At 39.7% G+C, this 16800-nt stretch overlaps 1 protein-coding gene and 1 long non-coding RNA gene across 2 annotated transcripts in view; one reads left to right on the top strand and one right to left on the bottom strand.

The window, feature by feature from the left end:
* Positions 1-16800, bottom strand: part of LOC124861212 — an 86776-nt gene that overhangs the window by 7685 nt on the left and 62291 nt on the right. The window contains exon 3 of the long non-coding RNA XR_007036561.1: positions 7693-7854. This is a non-coding gene — a long non-coding RNA (uncharacterized LOC124861212). The remainder of the gene's footprint in view (positions 1-7692; positions 7855-16800) is intronic.
* Positions 1-16800, top strand: part of LOC124861209 (semaphorin-5B-like) — a 45171-nt gene that overhangs the window by 7346 nt on the left and 21025 nt on the right. Inside the window, exons 2-9 of the mRNA XM_047354739.1 lie at positions 5979-6154; positions 8559-8658; positions 10207-10252; positions 11371-11433; positions 11518-11616; positions 11725-11938; positions 15057-15342; positions 15478-15613. Coding sequence (XP_047210695.1) covers positions 6010-6154; positions 8559-8658; positions 10207-10252; positions 11371-11433; positions 11518-11616; positions 11725-11938; positions 15057-15342; positions 15478-15613 — 1089 coding nt within the window. The 5' untranslated portion in view covers positions 5979-6009. The remainder of the gene's footprint in view (positions 1-5978; positions 6155-8558; positions 8659-10206; positions 10253-11370; positions 11434-11517; positions 11617-11724; positions 11939-15056; positions 15343-15477; positions 15614-16800) is intronic.

The following is a 16800-nucleotide window of genomic DNA, read 5'->3' as shown; positions in this document are numbered from 1 at the left end:
TCACATATGAAAATTATGTCAGAATTCCTGGGTACAGCCAAGGTGTGGAAGATCTCCAATTTGGGAGGCTTTGGATTACCTTGCTTTTTTGCAGATGATATAGTCCTTATCAGCCTTGTTTAGCAGGGACCTCTAGCAGACACCAGAACCTTTTGGAACACAATGTGGTTGGGAATGAGTTAATGCCAACCACCTTACCAAGCAGCTCCAACCTTTGGGAAACTACTCAGGAATCCTTATGGACGCCTTCTTATTGAGGCTTCTCTGACATATTCTACCAAGAGAAGACAACAGGGCCAACTTAGGACTTACTGAAGACATTAAGATTTTGCAGGGTTTACAGTAAGATCTTGGAGGTGGTTTGAGAATGCCTTGGGCTCTCCCTGAAAGACCTCCAGAACTTATGTGAGCACAAAGTCCAGAGTTTCTTCTGAGAAGGTGTTGCTCTGCAAAATGGTCCCTGATAAGGAGTAGAACATGGATAGACAGTCCCTTCACTTTAAAATATTCACTTTTGGGTGCTTTGGCTAGTATTTGCAAATAATAATAAACATCAGAAACATACAGTACCTTCCTAAAATAGCACACTCTTCCAGACTCTTATCTTTCAAAAATACCTCGCTCCATTGATTGATTCCATGTTGTCTCTTGATGAAGATTAGGCCAGTGGGCCTAATGGACTGACTTTATGCGGCTCTCAACCACAGTTAAGTAATGGTATACATTTTTCTGGCCAGCACAGGCAGCTCATGCAGATAAAGACATTTCTGTTTTAAAACCAGGATAAAATATCCTCCACACTTTGGCTTTGCTGAGAGGAGGAATTATTTTACATTAAGACAATATCAGTGAGACAGAATTTTCAAGGTAGGAAAACATTTAATTACTGATGCTACAGAACAGGGGATGAGCATAAGGTGGTTGCCAGTATTTTTAGGTATTTCCACAGATGGAAGACTTATTAAGTTAACTTCAAAAGAGGAGGTTCTTCTGAAGCCTGGAGGTCTGGAAATGTGAACATCTTTGTGATTTATCAGACTCTGGAGTGGCTGTGTGGTGTTTTATTGCTCAGCAACACCACGTTTGCACTGCACACATGCACATCCTTACAAATCAATGCATTTATTTTAGAGTTGTTTTGTAAATTTAGTTGATTGAGAAGGTTGGAACACTGGTTTGCAACTTAAATTTGGTTAAAGGCGCCATGAAGGTTGCTTAAAGGTTCCTAGAAGGACTACACTTTGTAATATCTAAACCCTTGCAAACAAACCTCAGAGTTTTATTTGATGTTTAAATGCTAGCATAAAACATTGGTCAAGTAACCAATTAAACTTTATTTACAAAGCACCTTTTACAAATAAAATCACAAAGGGCTCATGCTGAAGGAGTAGTTAAGAAAAGTACACTGAGACAAAAACAAGGAGAGGTCTACAGTTCATAAAAGGGCTGAATCTTTTTATCAAAGAGAAATTAATATTTAAAGAAGTCCTCCAAATCATGTGGCAGTAACAAATGTTTGAGTGAAGTAAAAGAACAAAGGGATAATCCATATATAGGCACTGGGTTTAAGGATGAAGCAAGCAGAGCTGTTTCTGGTGTAGGAATCTGTTAACATTGGAGCAGATGATGGACAACAGACCTCTGCCTAATGACCTGAGGTCCACGTTTGTTTTGTTCCAACTAGGTTTGTTCTCAGTGTAAAGTTTTATAACTGACCTGTTCTGTGACTGTTTACCGCTTTGGTCTGCTGAGTCTTGGTTTTATTAAAGAATTAAGGGCTGTCATGACTGCTGCATCTGTTTAAGCTGGTGTTTTCTCTGTGTGACTGAGTTTTAAACTCTCCCAGTAGAAATCCAGGCATTTACGAAGTGAGATAAGTCCTGTGAGTAAAACAGCAGATATTCAGAGCTGTAATTGATGCTGAAACATAAAGCTGTCTTTAACTGGTTTTATTTGCAGTATCTTACAGCAGCTGGTTCCTTAGTTAGGACCTTGGCATGGTTTCTCCTACATAAAGGTCACATATTTTACTTTGAGGTCCTGTGGGATTTTTTTTTCCCTCCTCAGTGCAAACACAAAACAGGTCACATGAATTGAAGACTGTATTTCTAATCTCTGCACAGGCTGTTATGGGTTTGTGGTGTTTTTCCAACACAGGCAGCATCATAAATAAATCTTCTGACGGACTGGTGGCTTGGGGAAACAATGCTAAGCTCTTTTGCCGTTACACTGGCTTCATGTTCAATCCAAAATCGATCAGAGCTGATTTAAGCTTGGCAGAAAAATTTGTTGTGGCTCCAATTATACACAATATAAAGTCTAAACAGCGGAGGCATGTTGGAATGTACATTCATGGCCTCAATTTTGGCAGTAATACAGCTGTTTTGTTTTGCAAATGTTACAGTTTTTTTTTTTTTTTTGTCAAGACAACTGATATCCATGAATCCATTGATTCCTGTTTACCTGAGATCTGGTTGCTGGGCCAACAAGTCCAGGAGGGTAACTGAGACATTTTCTTCTCCAGCAACACTCTGCACCTTATTTTGAGAAACACCAAGGAGTCCCAGGGCCATAAGATAGTATATATAGTCCCACTATGTGTCCTGGGTCTGCCACAGGTTCTCCTCCCAGTGGCACATGCCCAGAAAACCTCCAAAGGTTATGGACGGGCAGTAGCTTTGCTCTGAACTCTCCTTGGATGGTAGAGCTCTTTACCTTGTCTCTAATTCTAAGCCCAGCCACCCATTGGAGGAAGTTCATTTCAGCCACATGTATCCAGGATTTGATTCTTTTGGTACAAGATCCATTTTGGTCAAGACATGTGTCCTTAATTACTTCCCTCCTTGTGTCCTTCCTTCATATTGCTCTTCCTTGTGTCCTTACTCCAATCCTTCCTTTATTGTGTCCCATCTATCTTCTTTCTGTCCTTCTTTCCTTGAGTGACATTCAGTTCCTTTCTTGTGTCCTTCTTTCCTTTCTTCCTTGTGTCCTCCCTGCCTACCGTTCTGTCCTTTCTTTTGTCCTAATTTATTTTCCCTTAGGGCACCCTTCCTTGTTTCAGTTCATTCTTCATTCCCTTCCTTCTTTCTGCTCTTCCTTGCTTTCCTTTCTACATTGTGTCATACTATCTTTCCTTCCATATGTCCTTTGATTTGTCCTTCCATGTGTTCTTCTTTCTTTAATTATTTCCATGTGTCCTTTGTTCTTTAATTCCTTTTTTGTGTCCTTCATTCATTCCTTTCTTCCTTCCTTCAAGCGTTGCTTACCAAGATTCCTTGTGTCCTTCTTTCTTTAATATATTCCTTGTGTCATACCTTCCTTAACAGCATTCCTTGTATCCTACCTTCATTGTATCCTTTCTTTCCATATGTCTTTTGTTCAGTGCTTCCTTCCTTTTGTCCTTTTCTTTCTTTCTTGTGAAGGTCTTAAATTACTCCATTTCTTTCCTTTCTTGTGCCATCACTTCTTTGTGTTTTTCATTTCTTCCTTCCTACAAATCTTCATTGTTTCTGTGTTTTCCACGCAACATATTCAAAGCCTTAGTAGTTTAATATTCTAAAATAATATCAAGGACTAAGAGATTTAGTCTGAAAAGTTTGGAATTTTTCATGAAAAATGTGTAGGAACCCTGTTCATAGACTGTAATTTTGATAACATTAGATAAATAGCATATCTAAAACTGAGAGTTTGGTTAGACTCTATTTTACTTCCTAACCAGTCGATGAGGCTTTTGACTTTTATCGGACACAGACTAATTGTCTGTATGCATACATTTCTGTGCAGCCCCAAAGATTCTGACTGACACCCTCATTGTTACAGACAGACAAAACCCCGGGACATTAGGCCTCTCAGTGGCTGCACTGTACACTGTGATGTGCAAAGCCACATTACAAAAATGAGGCCAGCGGTGGAAGCTGCGTTTCCCTCACTTCATTGAGCAGCAATGTAGGAACCAGCAGGTTCAAAAACTTCTGCCTCCACACACATTCAGTTCTCATATTGAGTAACAGACAGATCTTCCCTGCCTTCATTTTTGTGGCTGGTAGCAGACTAAAGATTAAAATTGACAGCATGTTGCATGCTTTACTTTCTCGACAGTTTGAAAATGGAGTAAAGGGAAACTCCAGCAATTCAGTTTTCAAAAGACCAGAAAGCATGAGAGCTAAATTCCTGTCTGCAAGACAGCGAAGGAAAAGAACTATCGGTCATTTCAGTTCCTTTCAAATCACAATCATCACCACAAACAGACACAAATGCACCTCCCTCTAGACATTTTGCCATGAGCTGTCAGTCAGCTGTGTATGGAAGCAAAAGTTTTACTCTTGTTGAAAAAACCTCTTTTAAAGATCATGCTGTTTTAAAACAATAGTTTGCAGCAGACTGCGAGAATTGCTATGTCTCTCTGTAAATAAACAGAAAACTGCTGGTTCAAGAACGAAGCACAAAATCAATTGATTTCAGTGCTTGGCAAAAATCTTCGTATTCCTTGGACTTTTCACATTTATTCATCTTCCAATCACAAATTTCAATGTATTTTATTGGGACATTATGCAAAGAACCAATATAAAGTAGCACATACCTGTGAAGAGGAAAGAAAAGGATACATTTTTTTTTACAAATACAAATCTGAAAAGTGTGTTGTGAATTTACATCCAGTCTCTCTGAGTCCATACTTTGTACAACCATATTTTGCTGGAAAACAGCTGCAAGTGTTTTATGTGGTTTGTAGTTATATTAGACTCTTTGAAGAACGCCTGTTAACAGCAATTTCCAAGTCTTGTCATGAATCCCATTTTGTATTAAGGTCTGCATTTTGACTGGGCCATTCTAATACAAGAATATGTTTCCATCTAACCCATTCCACTGTAGCTCTAGCCTCTGTGTTTAGGGTTGTTGTCCTGCTGGAAAGTGCATTTCCGCCCTAATCTCTCAGGTTTTCCTCTTTGATTGGCCTGAAATTTGTTTTCTTAATCTTCCAATCACCTCTGACCAAGTTCCCTGTCCCTGCAGAACAAACGCATCCCCACAGCATGACTCTGCCACCACCATATTTCACCATGAGGATGGTGTGTTCAGATGTGTAAAGTAGTTTTCTGCCACACATACTTTCATGCAAGGAGGTCAAAGAGTTCAATGTTGGTCTTGACTGAATCGTCTTATGAATTTCTATTGACAATAGCTTTCTTCTAGCCAATCTTACTCATAGGTCAGATTTATGGAGCAAGACTAATATCATACTAATATCTAATCTATCTACTAATATCGTTTTTTCTGATTAAGGCTCTCCTCCATGCACTCAATAATGCGTTAAATGTCACATAACAAAATTGAAGCTATTCAGCTTTATTTGGATTTTTATGTTTTACAGTGATACAAATTTTGCATGTTTTTAAGAGTTTCTGATGTGTCATAAGTGAAAAAATCTTGTTTGTGGAAACATCCATATGAATAAAATACTTCCCCTTGTTGGTTTAGCCTCTTTAAAGCCTCTGAATCTGTTTGTCTGCTCCAACAAGCATGACTGATACAAACCAGCCCTCTTGTGACCCTTAAATCATCATCAGCTCATCATCTGTGAGCAGATTTGATGTGCATAAATGGATTTTGATGAGAGTTCACGCCCCGTTTGGTTGTGAGCCCAGACCTGATCTCTCAGAGGAGTGCCTCAGTCAGAAAGGGCGCTGTGGATGGCACCCTCGGTTTGAGAGCTGCCTTTAAAGAGATTGGCGGTTCTGGCCCTTTTGAGATGAATTGGCCATGACTGAGTCCTACTGATAGCGAGAGGTTGGGCTGTCAGAGCAGACAAACAGAGGCAGCATGGGGACTTAGGGCTGATTTAGATGAATGTAGAATGGAGCAGGGCTATAAGCTACTATATGACATATTTTAGATTTGTTTTAAACAGTATACACATTACTAAGGAGCTTGAACTGTTGTATTTTTTTGTTTTGGTGCTCATACATCTTCGTCTCTGGCAGGTGATTCTTGGGACTGAATGTGGTTGTAATTATGGTAACGACAGGGTGGGGGGCATGGGCCCTCTCCCCTTGCAGACTCATGCTGGTGGTCGGTTGGTCTGTGTGTCTGTCCCAGCAGCAGAACGTCGGTCTTGCAGACTGCAGCAGGAAAGTGCATCCTGTTGTCTCCTATCAAGGTAAGTTCTTCCTTTTAGTGGTTAAAAATCTCAGCTTTGACTCTAGCTACACTGCTTTGCACCAGTATTCTTCTGCAAGGCATCTAAAACATTGCACATGAAATGCATGGTGCGTATTTCTGCAAGGCATCATTGCATATGTATTTTAAGGCAGCACAAGTGGAATCTGAATGTCTCACTGAATGTTGGCACTGCAGAGGTCAAAGTCCAAGGAATTAGAACAAGTCTGTGTCTGGAAAACAAATGACTTTCCTGTCTGAGCAGCAGGATTAGTGTTGTGAATGTGAGAGTGTGCTTGGACTCCACATTTAGTTGCTTCGTAGCCAAGTTCAATAAAGCATTATGTGATCAGCTCTCCTGAAAACTCTATCAGAGCCAGTTCACAGCTCCGCCTAACGAACATATTCTTAGAAAATGTAAGAAACACTTTTACAGAAATTGAAAGTTGAGTTTAATGAAAGATATTTAGGGGTTCTTTTTATCTTGTACCAAAAGTGAAACAGAATGTATTTATAATATTAATAAATATTTCAATATTTTATTTATGCATAATAAACAATCTTATTTAGATTGTAGTTTTTAAGTATTGTCCATAATAACCTTCTCTCCACTCTCTGCTTTTACCACTTTCAAATGAGAGATATATGCATTCCTTTCGTTGCAGCTGCAGTAATCTGCTGTAAAACTAAACATCTTTTCAACCCAGAAAGCTCATAAAATAGGTTAAAATTTGACAGCTCTCATTCAGTTTGAATAAATGTCCAATATTCTCATAGAAGGAGGAAACAATTTACAAGATAAACAACAAAACCCATCAAAAAGTAAATCAATTAAGAAAAGATTGTACTTTATAGGGTGTGCAAATCTTTGCTTCAGGACTTATTTTATTTTTTAACTTGTCAGTCTTTAAAAATAACAAAAGCAATAAAAAAATAACCAGAATAAATACAAAAAGCAGTTTCCACATGATAAAAGCTTTCCAAACCACCCTGGACTTTTGTGTCAGCAATGTGAAAAAGTAATTTTCCCTTTAAGCTCAATACTGGGTGTGCCTCCTTTAACAACAACTGCTATCAAGCATTCATGATAACTGGCAATACATCGGTGTGGAAGAATTGTGGCTCACTCTTTCTTTGCAGAATTGTTTTAATTCAGCCACATTGGACGGTCTTTGAGCATACATTGCCTGTTTAGCCCACTCCACAACCTTCATTTAGTGGTGGACTTGCCAGTGTGTTTTGAATAATTTTTCTGCTGCATACTCCAAGTGAGCTTGAGATAAAAACAACAAAATGATGGCAGAAATTCCTGCTACAGGAATTTCTGGTAGAGAACCGAACTCATGGTTTCATTAATTACGGCAAGCCGTGCTGAACCAGCAAAGCTGCCTCAGACAAAGATGCTTTTTTGACAAAAGTGAGACAGCCCTTTGACATCTTTTTGTCAGCAATGGTCTTGCCTTTGAAGCTCTCCCAAGGAGGCCATTTTTGCCTCCATGTCTCTCTTTCACATTTTTGAATCATGACCTATGACCTTACCTGAACCAAATGAGGCCTGCAGAGCTTTAGATGTTCTGGATTCTTTTGGGCAAGTCATGAATGCCCTTTCGGAGTAATTTTGGTTGGCCCGCCACTCCTGGGAAGATTCACCACCGGTTTCTCCATATGTGGATAATGGCTCTCAATGTGTTTCACCGGAGCCTGAAAGCCATAGAAATGGTCTTGTAACCCTTTCCAGATTGATAGATGTCTATTTGAACCCAAAAATATAGTTAATTATATGTATGACATGATTTAACTAGGGGGGTGGGAATCACTTGTTGGTCTGAATAGCTTTTTTTCCTGTAGAAATTAAATCCTCATTTGATAACTGCATTTGTATTGATTTGGGTTAATATGTTAGGTTGTTTTGGTCTTTATAAATTGTCCTTAGCTCAGAGTGTGTGTCTCTGATTAACTGGCAACCTAACCAGGGTGTACCCCATCTCTTAAGGTACAAATATAGAAAATGGATGGATGGATGGATGTTATACAGCTTAAAGTGTGTTTGTATGAATATACAGACATAAATTAACCAAACTTTTTAAGCTACTAGGATCAGTGGCAAATAAAAAAAATCAAGGCAGTAAAATTAAGAAAAAACACAGTATTTTTATCTGGCAAAAGTTTCGGCCACAACTTTAGAAGTTTAGTTAATGTCAAAGCTTTTTGTTGCCCAAATGTGTCAGGCTTAGACGTTAATGGGAGGTTGTGAAGCTGTCTGACTGGGATCAAGTGGTCAGATAATATAGCACAGAAATGGGACAGACCAGTTCGAAGTCACAGCTCAGCTGAGCACTTGTCCGTCCAATTTCTCAAATCTTCTTCTCTTCTTCTGCTTTCATCTTATGGCTTCCAATTTCCAGCTCTGAGGATGTGGGTGTTTGAGTTCTCCTATCCAGGAGTGAAGGATTTCTCCCAGCTGGCCATGGACGTGAGCAGAAACCAGCTCATTGTAGGAGCAAGGTAACCAATACTCAGCCCAATCATTATACAACATGTTAGATAGTGAATATAGTACAGGTCCTTCTCAAAATATTAGCATATTGTGATAAAGTTCATTATTTTCCATAATGTCATGATGAAAATTTAACATTCACATATTTTAGATTCATTGCACACTAACTGAAATATTTCAGGTCTTTTATTGTCTTAATACGGATGATTTTGGCATACAGCTCATGAAAACCCAAAATTCCTATCTCACAAAATTAGCATATCATTAAAAGGGTCTCTAAACAAGCTATGAACCTAATCATCTGAATCAACGAGTTAACTCTAAACACCTGCAAAAGATTCCTGAGGCCTTTAAAACTCCCAGCCTGGTTCATCACTCAAAACCCCAATCATGGTAAGACTGCCGACCTGACTGCTGTCCAGAAGGCCACTATTGACACCCTCAAGCAAGAGGGTAAGACACAGAAAGAAATTTCTGAACAAATAGGCTGTTCCCAGAGTGCTGTATCAAGGCACCTCAATGGGAAGTCTGTGGGAAGGAAAAAGTGTGGCAGAAAATGCTGCACAATGAGAAGAGGTGACCGGACCCTGAGGAAGATTGTGGAGAAGGGCCGATTCCAGACCTTGGGGGACCTGCGGAAGCAGTGGACTGAGTCTGGAGTAGAAACATCCAGAGCCACCGTGCACAGGCGTGTGCAGGAAATGGGCTACAGGTGCCGCATTCCCCAGGTCAAGCCACTTTTGAACCAGAAACAGCGGCAGAAGCGCCTGACCTGGGCTACAGAGAAGCAGCACTGGACTGTTGCTCAGTGGTCCAAAGTACTTTTTTTGGATGAAAGCAAATTCTGCATGTCATTCGGAAATCATGCTTCCATCTGCTGCAAAGCCTTATGGAGATGAAGATTTCATTTTTCAGCACGACCTGGTACCTGCTCACAGTGCCAAAACCACTGGTAAATGGTTTACTGACCATGGTATCACTGTGCTCAATTGGCCTGCCAACTCTCCTGACCTGAACCCCATAGAGAATCTGTGGGATATTGTGAAGAGAACGTTGAGAGACTCAAGACCCAACACTCTGGATGAGCTAAAGGCCGCTATCGAAGCATCCTGTGCCTCCATAAGACCTCAGCAGTGCCACAGGCTGATTGCCTCCATGCCACGCCGCATTGAAGCAGTCATTTCTGCAAAAGGATTCCCGACCAAGTATTGAGTGCATAACTGTACATAATTATTTGATGGTTGACGTTTTTTGTATTAAAAACACTTTTCTTTTATTGGTCGGATGAAATATGCTAATTTTGTGAGATAGGAATTTTGGGTTTTCATGAGCTGTATGCCACAATCATCCGTATTAAGACAATAAAAGACCTGAAATATTTCAGTTAGTGTGCAATGAATCTAAAATATATGAATGTTAAATTTTCATCATTACATTATGGAAAATAATGAACTTTATCACAATATGCTAATATTTTGAGAAGGACCTGTATATAGCTAGTGCGTTTTTTTTCCACAGTGTATTCTGTCCTCTAATCAGGTGAATCAATTTTACAGAAACTTCCTCTTCCGACTCAGTTTAAGCAACACCTCCCTCATACAGGTAAGGCTGCCTAATTTATGATAAAAAATCCAAATCCAATAAAATATAGGCCTTCATCTCCTTGTATGTGGACAGGTTTCTTATAGGACCTTTCTGATGTATAGATTCATTGATCAAACTCCCCCAGTCAAATCTGAAAGCAAGAACTGATTATTTTTTAATTTCATTCAGGTTTATTTTCAGTTTTTAATTGGTCAAGTTTAGACTATCAAGCTTGATCACCCCTGCTTGGGAAACTCAAAGGTCAGTTCTTTTCCACCATCACTAAGCACACTATAGTTTCTACCAGGTCATGCTAAGACTCTTTGGTATTGAAGTAGTTACTGAAAGACAATAACTTAATGTTAGCTATTTGTAGTATCAGGGAGGTGGAAGAAGCTAAGAAAAAGGAAACTTTATTTTCCATGTTCGGTAAATCTTTCACCTTCAAAACTATCCATTAGAAAAATCTTCTTAAACCATAACTGCCTGGAAAAACCTTGTGATATTCAGATCAGGACCTGAAAAATTTGGCTTCTGGTCTAGATACCGCTCCAACTTTGGTCCTTGTCTAGTTGCCTAAAAAGCCCCAATGTTGTATTAAAGTAAAGCATAAAACTTATGCTAATACGTTGTTGTGCGCATGAGTACAATAGGCCTGTTTTTTCTCTTAAAAAAAATAAATAAAGCTGTTTCCATATAGATTGTTGGTGCAGAGACATAAATTATTTGCAAAACTGTGGGAGCTTTTGGCACTAGTGGTCTTTATTGAGAGGAAATGGGCAGAGAGAAGGGGGTCTCAAAGTCGAGAATCAAGCCCGGATCAGCTGTGTCGAGGGCTATAGCCTCTAAATGTGGGGCGCCTGCTCTAATGTCCACCAGACAACGCCTCTTCATAAGCTGTTAAATGTTGCTGTTAACTTCATGAGTTAGTCCTAAATCAACAGTGCTTTTAATAAAACATTTGTAGTCGCCCACCTGGACCGCCTCTGGTTGAGTAAAGCAGTGAGAAAATGTTAACCTTCAGGGTGCATCATATTTGTTATTCAGTGTTCAAAATCTTAACTGCAAAAACTGTCCAAGACATTGCTGCTAATATTTATAGTGTAAATACTCCAAATAAAGTCTTTTTCACTCAGGCGACTGAATGGGCTCCTGATGAAGACACAAAGCGCTCATGTCAAAGCAAGGGAAAATCTGAGGTAAAATCTGGCCAAATACATAATTTTCACTCAACAAATTACAAACCTCTGACTCTTTAGTGACATGAGGTTGTTTTCCTGCAGGACGAATGTCAGAACTACATTCGGGTTTTGCTGATTAGTGGGAGAACGCTCTTCACATGTGGGACTAACGCTTTTACACCTGTCTGCATATCTAGGCAGGTTGGTACTCATGACCTTTCTGAACAGTTTCCCAGATTTTTACTTGACGTCTAGTTTTTTTGTGTATATAGAAATGAAAAAGTACATATTTTCATTCCCTTCCATCAGATTTCCAACATCAGTCAGGTTTTGGACACAGTGAACGGTGTCGCGCGCTGTCCCTACGACCCCCAGCACAACTCCACCGCCATGGTGACGCAGAGGGGCGAATTGTATGCTGCCACAGTGATCGACTTCTCCGGACGTGACCCGGTCATCTACAGGAGCCTGGGGAACATGCCGCCTCTTCGGACCGCCCAGTACAACTCCAAATGGCTCAACGGTTAGCAGAGCAGCAAACCAGTTTAGACTTTCCTATGGAAAGCCGTTTTGGACAATACTCACTTTCAAGCTCCTGCTTGAATAAACTGTTAAAAGCGCCACTTGAGGTTTATTTAGCACCAACACAATTTCTTTTTAAGAATTCAAGATGACCATTATAGGAGTATTGCGCAAAGGCTTTAAACCAAGTCAAATGCTTTGTTTCTGAGTGGAAAAACGAATAAAGAGCTGGAAAACCTTCAGAAAGCCTGGAGAGCTGTTGTTCAACACTGCTTTAAAATATCAAAACATAAGGAAATATGGCACAATTGAAGACTTTTTTTAAGTTAAAAGTAAAAAACAGGTAAAAGGTTTGTCAAACAAGCATTTATTCCTAACAGTTTAAATAAAACTGTAAGCAACACACTGAATAACTTATTAAAGGGGCGCAGAACCCTGCCCCCCCGGACTGAGAGACAAACAGACGGATCACAGCTTCATCTGCATAAATCCAGGTGCTGCTATTTTGTGGTGAACCAGAAAGAGTTGAGCCAAAAAGTAAAGCTTTCTTCGTTCTAGGCCTCACCTATAGTCAAGAGATATGGATCATGACTGAAAAAAAGAGATCCTAGATACAAGCAGCCAAAAGGAGCTTCCTTTGTAGGGTGGCTGGACCCGCCCTTAGATATAGTAGAAGTAGAACTGCTGCTTCTCCGCATTAAAGGAGCTGAGGTGGTTCGGAGATCTCATCAGGATGCCCCCTGGGTGCCTCCCTTTGAAGGTTTTCTGAGCATGTCCCACTGGGAAAAGACCCCAGGGAAGACCCAAAACTCTCTGAAGGGAAGATACATCCCGCCTTGCCTGGGAACGCCTTGGGATCCCCAAGATTGACCTGAGGGATGTCACGGGTTCCCTCTTGGACCTGTTACCCCTGCATCCCAATCTCGGATAAGTGTACATTGGATGGATGGACGGATATATATATATATATAATTTACTCAATTATTGAATGAGTACAACATCACCAAACACCACAAAATCAATGAATTCTGGTGTTCCAATCACTTCCATGGCTGCAGTTGTTTAAAGGTTGGCGTGGACAAACCTGACGGACTTGCTTTGACTCCTGACCTCAACCTTTTTGAACACCTTTGGGATCAATTAAAGCAAATCTGGTTTGGTCATCTAACTCATTCCTAAACCTTGTGTAAGGTGTTTACAGAATAGTTCAAATTGCTATTGCTGGCAACGGTGGATCCATCAAGAAATTGGACCTTGCACATTTAGAATAGGATGTCATCAAAGATCATGTACATGTAAAAGTAAAAGTAAACAGACAAAAACTTTTACAATATATACTGCTCAAAAAAATAAGGGGAACACTCAAATAACACATTCTAGATCTGAATGAATAAAATGTTCTCATTGAATACTTTGTTCTGTACAAAGTTGAAAATGCTGACAACAAAATCACACAAAAATCATCAATGGAAATCAAATTTATTAACCAATGGAGACCTGGATTTGGAGTCACACACAAAATTAAAGTGGAAAAACACACTACAGGCTGATTCAACTTTGATGTAATGTCCTTAAAACAAGTCAAAATGAGGCTCAGTATTGTGTGTGACCTCCACGTGTCTGTATGACCTCCCTACAACACCCGGGCATGCTCCTGATGAGACGGTGGATGGTCTCCTGAGGGATCTCCTCCCAGACCTGGACTAAAGCATCCGCCAACTCCTGGACAGTTTGTGGTGCAATGTGACATTGGTGGATGGAGCGAGACATGATGTCCCAGATGTGCTCAATAGGATTCAGGTCTGGGGAACGGGTGGGCCAGTCCATAGCTTCAATGTCTTCATCTTGCAGGAACTGCTGACACACTCCAGCCACATGAGGTCTAGCATTGTCCTGCATTAGGAGGAACCCAGGACCAACCGCACCAGCATATGGTCTCACAAGAGGTCTGAGGATCTCATCTCGGTACCTAATGGCAGTCAGGCTACCTCTGGCAAGCACATGGAGGGCCATGCGACCCTCCAAAGAAATGCCACCCAACACCATTAACAATCAGTGTTGCTTCCTAAGTGGACAGTTTGATTTCACAGAAGTTTGATTTACTTAGAGTTATATTGTGTTGTTTAAGTGTTCCCTCTATTTTTTTGAGCAGTGTATATGTATGTATATATATACATATATATATATATATATATATATGTATATATATATATAGTCAGTCAGTCAGTCATTTTCTACCGCTTATTCCATAGTGGGTCGCGGGGGAGCTGGTGCCTATCTCCAGCAGTCTATGGGCGAGAGGCAGGGTACACCCTGGACAGATCGCCAGTCCATCGCAGGGCAACACACAAACAACCAAGCACACACTCATTCATACACCTAAGGTCAATTTAGAGTGATCAATTAACCTAACAGGCATGTCTTTGGACTGTGGGAGGAAGCCGGAGTACCCGGTGAGAACCCACGCATGCACGGGGAGAACATGCAAACTCCATGCAGAAAGACCCCAGGCCGGGAATCGAACCCAGGACCTTCTTGCTGCAAGGCAACAGTGCTACCAACTGCGCCACCGTGCAGCCCTATATATATATATATATATATATATATATATATATATATATATATATATATATATATATATATGTATATATATATATATATATATATATATATATATATATATATATATATATATATATATACATATATATATATACATATATATATATGTATATAGAGTGCTTATGTAAGAATTTTCTGTACTCTGAACATCTATGTTTCTTATTTTCGTACTCATTGTAAGGCAGCTACTCAAAGCCGTTGGTTGTTAAAATTGGAGGGCAAAGTTAGAGATTTTACACTTCTCTGTGTTTGTTAGGCACCACCAGGTGCTTGAGGCCTGGTGGAGCTATATTTTTTGAACGCCAAGTGGTACTTACTAAATGTCTGCTGATGTTTATAAATTGTGTGGTAGCAGTAAATACATTTTAGGTGGTGTGTTTAACAGGTGGATGACTCTGGAAAGTGCCCAAGTGATGTCCAAAATGGCTTTCCATGTTTTTTGGCTTTCAGTTTCACGTTGATTGACAGCTTCAACCTTTTTGTCTGATTTTTATTAGAACCTCATTTTGTGTCTGCCTATGAGATTGGCCAGTTTGCCTACTTCTTCCTAAGAGAAACTGCTGTGGAAAACGACTGCGGGAAGATGGTGTTCTCCAGGGTGGCGCGGGTCTGTAAGAACGACATGGGGGGGCGTTTTCTGTTGGAAGACACCTGGACCACCTTCATGAAGGCCCGCCTAAACTGTTCACGGTCAGGCGAAATCCCCTTTTACTTCAATGAGCTGCAGAGCACCTTCCACTTGCCAGAGCAAGACCTCATTTATGGCATCTTTACCACGAATCTGTGAGAAGTATTCATTTTTAATATGATTAATGATGATGTTTTACTTTGACTTTTCAGGTCATATCTTGACTCTTAACTTTATCTTATTAAACTTCTCAGGTCAGACTATAATTAACACTCCCCTCCTTCCTTTAGGAACAGTATATCAGCTTCTGCTGTTTGTGCCTTCAATCTGAGCTCCATCACCTTGGCTTTCAATGGACCCTTTCGCTACCAGGAGAACCCCCGCACTGCATGGCTATCTACTCCAAACCCTATTCAAAATTTCCAGGTATAAGCCTCAAAGCAAGGACAACCTATTCCATACACTTAATCCAAATGACAGCTGTTCCTTTCGTACTCTTTAGTCTTACAAAGCAAATTACTTCCCTCAAGGGTTTCAGGGTTCTTACACAATCTGGAAGAGACTGGAATTTGTATTTTCCAGGCCTAGGTAAAATAAAATGGAAAACACTGAAAAATATTTGTATTTCCACACTTTACTCCCTGTCATTTTGTCTACATGATAAATACCCAAATCCCTATAAATAAGCTTCTCTAACCAGGATTATTTACACTGGTTTTATGGAAAGAAACATTAATATAGCTACTGACTGAACATGCGTTTAGCTCAAACATCTCCTAATGTGTCATAAATAGAAAATATATTACTTGTGGTAAACAAGGGATGACGAGGATGAAACCCGTGATTATTGGTATACAGATTAGTTAAGAAAAGTAGTGACTGTTTGTTAAAGTAATGTATCCAGCCAGTCATCGAGAATGGCCAATCACAACCAGTTAGTTTCCACATAGACTCAGCAAAGAGCACCTAAAAGGGCAGGTCATGGTCCTAGTCGCTGGTATTGTGTGCTGTACACTAAACTTTAATATTCATTGAAATGGTCAAAGTTATCTCCCACCATACAGCAATCTATCCATTCATTCAACCAGCGACCCCACCTTGGACAATTCTCTTTTCTTTCTTTATTTCATTTCAAATAATTACAAGTTCACCAAAACAAATAAAAGAAATGGAAAACATGAACAAAATGTTTCCACATGCATACACATACATCTGTATACCTACAGATAAATACTCTCTCATGTCTATGTTTTCGTTTTATACAGTAGCATAGCTATGTATTCATAATTTGCATAAGCAGATCAAATAAATTATAAATAATCTATTTCAAGTTTAATTTTTATGCCTATCAAATAAGTTTTGCTTATTTTTATTCTTGAACTGTGCAACATATTTACTTTTTTTAATACTTTCTTCTAAGGCATTCCACAAACTCCCTCTATAAACTGATACACATATAATTTTACATTGCTGTAAACAAAGGGCTTCTTTAAACTGCATTTTCCTCTCAGGTCGTACCTTCCCTCTCTATTGTTAAATAAATGTTGATTACTTGTAGTATATCTTGCTTTGAACATCACCTGTGCAGTTTTAAATTGTACTAAGTCTTCCTC

The sequence above is a fragment of the Girardinichthys multiradiatus genome, chromosome 24, assembly GCF_021462225.1.
Source record: "Girardinichthys multiradiatus isolate DD_20200921_A chromosome 24, DD_fGirMul_XY1, whole genome shotgun sequence".
NCBI lineage: Eukaryota > Metazoa > Chordata > Actinopteri > Cyprinodontiformes > Goodeidae > Girardinichthys > Girardinichthys multiradiatus.
The sequence above is the reverse complement of the archived record's forward strand: the minus strand, read 5'-3'. Positions and strand labels throughout refer to the sequence as shown.